Genomic DNA, 2,358 nt, shown 5'->3' on the forward strand with positions numbered 1-2,358 from the left:
GCCGCCGCCCACTCACTCCTTAACCTCGGCGCACGTGTAGCCCACGTCGAGCGTTTTCAGGCCCTCGTCTCTCAGCGCCTGCAGCAGCCGCGGCAGCTCGGCGGAACGTAGCTCGCTGCCCCACAGCCACAGCCCATCGAACCTGGACACGCAGAGTGCAGTGTCATTCCAAAAGACACACAGAAAACAGTGTTATTCCCCCAGACACATAAAGTGTAGTGTTATTCCCCCAAAGACATAAAGTGTAGTGTTATTCCCCCAGACACATAGAGTGTAGTGTCATGCCCTCAGACACATAAAGTGTAGTGTTATTCCACNTTAAAACATGCATAAATACAGTTACACTTAAGAGGTCTAAATGACTTATAACGTTAACACAGCAATGAAAGGCACAACAATGGTAATAATGAAGTGGTTTTCTACTATAGTCTGACTACATCCGAAGTCAGTTCGGCTAGTAAGTTTTTCTCTGCAATTGTCTTTCGAGGAGTGCGGTGGCTAGAAACCTAGTACACAAAACGAGGCCTAGATCTGGGGCCTGTTACGATATGTAATAAAAATGTTTTAAGTACGCGCAAGATACGCGCAGTCTTCACTTGCATATAAAACTTGATTTCAACCGCGCTCTACTCTCCCAATTGAATAGTGTGCTTCAATTTGTCTTACACGTATGACTAACCACATTTTAGTAAGTGCAGCATCTACCGCTCATGATGTATACATAACAATAATTTTATGTTTAATCAAGTACATCAAGACAATATTAATGTATGTCAGACTTATGAAAGCTAATCTATTATTAAATAGCAGAAAAATCAATTGGTCTCATCCATCAAATATGCTGCACAAAACTGCACTGCCTTATGTGTACTGCTCGTAATCATAAATTATGTGGTAACTTTATAATCACATTACAAAATTACGCATTTATCCTACGACGCCAAGTCTTATTATAATTCAATTGTTATAACATTTTCCACTGTATTGAATACTTTGAAAGTCATGAGCAGTTATTTAGTCTTGACTTCCTGCACAGGGAAGGATTGCGGAGCCTTCCTTAGCTGCGATCTAGTGATGCAGGTCTAAGATTGGGGGGCCTTCCTTCGCTGTGGTCTAGTGATAAAGGACAAAGACTGTAGGGCCTTCTTTAGCTGTGGTCTAGTGACGCAGGTTTAAGATTGGAGGGCCTTCCTTAGCTGTGGTCTAGTGATAAAGGACAAAGATTGTAGGGCCTTCCTTAGCTGTGGTCTAGTAACGCAGGTTTAAGATTGGGGGGCCTTCCTTAGCTGTGGTCTAGTGATAAAGGACAAAGATTGTATGGCCTTCCTTGGCTGTGGTCTAGTGACGCAGTGCAAAGACTGTGCAGCCTTCCTTAGCTGTTGTCTAGTGACGCAGTACAAAGATTGTGGAGCCTTCCTTAGCTGTTGTCTATTGACGCAGTACAAAGAATGTGGGGCCTTCCTTAGCTGTGATCTAGTGACGCAGTGCAAAGATTGTGGAGCCTTCCTTAGCTGTGGTCTAGTGTCGCAGTACAAAGATTGTGGAGCCTTCCTTAGCTGTGGTCTAGTGACGCAGTACAAAGATTGTGGAGTCTTCCTTAGCTGTGGTCTAGTGACGCAGTACAAAGATTGTGGAGCCTTCCTTAGCTGTGGTCTAGTGACGCAGTGCAAAGACTGTGGAGCCTTCCTTAGCTGTTGTCTAGTGACGCAGTACAAAGATTGTGGAGCCTTCCTTAGCTGTGGTCTAGTGACGCAGTGCAAAGACTGTGGAGCCTTCCTTAGCTGTTGTCTAGTGACGCAGTACAAAGATTGTGGAGCCTTCCTTAGCTGTGGTCTAGTGACGCAGTGCAAAGACTGTGGAGCCTTCCTTAGCTGTTGTCTAGTGACGCAGTACAAAGANGAATAAATAACTTTAAAATTGAAAATTTTGCTATTTATCAACAAATGTAATTTTTTTAATATTTAAAAATAAAGTAAAAAATTCATTGTACATGTGTAACATCGGAGACACTGGCCTCTTTAGAAGTGTTGTCTTTAAAAAGTAATTTTTAAAAGCATATTTTTTGAAACAACATTTCCACAGCAAAACGGCCGTGCCAAACAGACAAAGATTTTCCAGCGCATTAACTAAGAAGCGTTGACGCAGCGAGAACTTGGCGAAGCTTCATTTGTGGAACATTTTCTTGTGCCGCGCCTCGGTGATGTTTTGCTGACACAGCCGGTATCTTGGATACCCAACGACGTCGGTACAAGTCATCAAAGTCAAAAGACCCCAAAAGTCCCATTGCTTGAAACGATGACATTATTGTTTAAAGTACGCTTGTAACTTGAGCTACTCCACAGGAACTACAGGAATATA

The 2,358-nt window shown here is 43.0% G+C and overlaps 1 protein-coding gene across 1 annotated transcript; it reads left to right on the plus strand.

Moving 5' to 3' along the window:
- Positions 1–1,317: 1,317 nt before the first annotated feature.
- On the plus strand, positions 1,318–1,905 carry LOC108668373 (keratin-associated protein 5-2-like). Its single transcript, XM_018155573.1, has one exon. It carries the CDS (start codon positions 1,318–1,320, stop codon positions 1,903–1,905), a length of 588 nt encoding a protein of 195 aa, XP_018011062.1.
- The last annotated feature ends 453 nt before the right edge of the window (positions 1,906–2,358 follow it).

Source organism: Hyalella azteca, unplaced genomic scaffold (assembly GCF_000764305.2).
Source record: "Hyalella azteca isolate HAZT.00-mixed unplaced genomic scaffold, Hazt_2.0.2 contig4655, whole genome shotgun sequence".
In the NCBI taxonomy this organism is placed as follows: Eukaryota; Metazoa; Arthropoda; class Malacostraca; order Amphipoda; family Hyalellidae; genus Hyalella; species Hyalella azteca.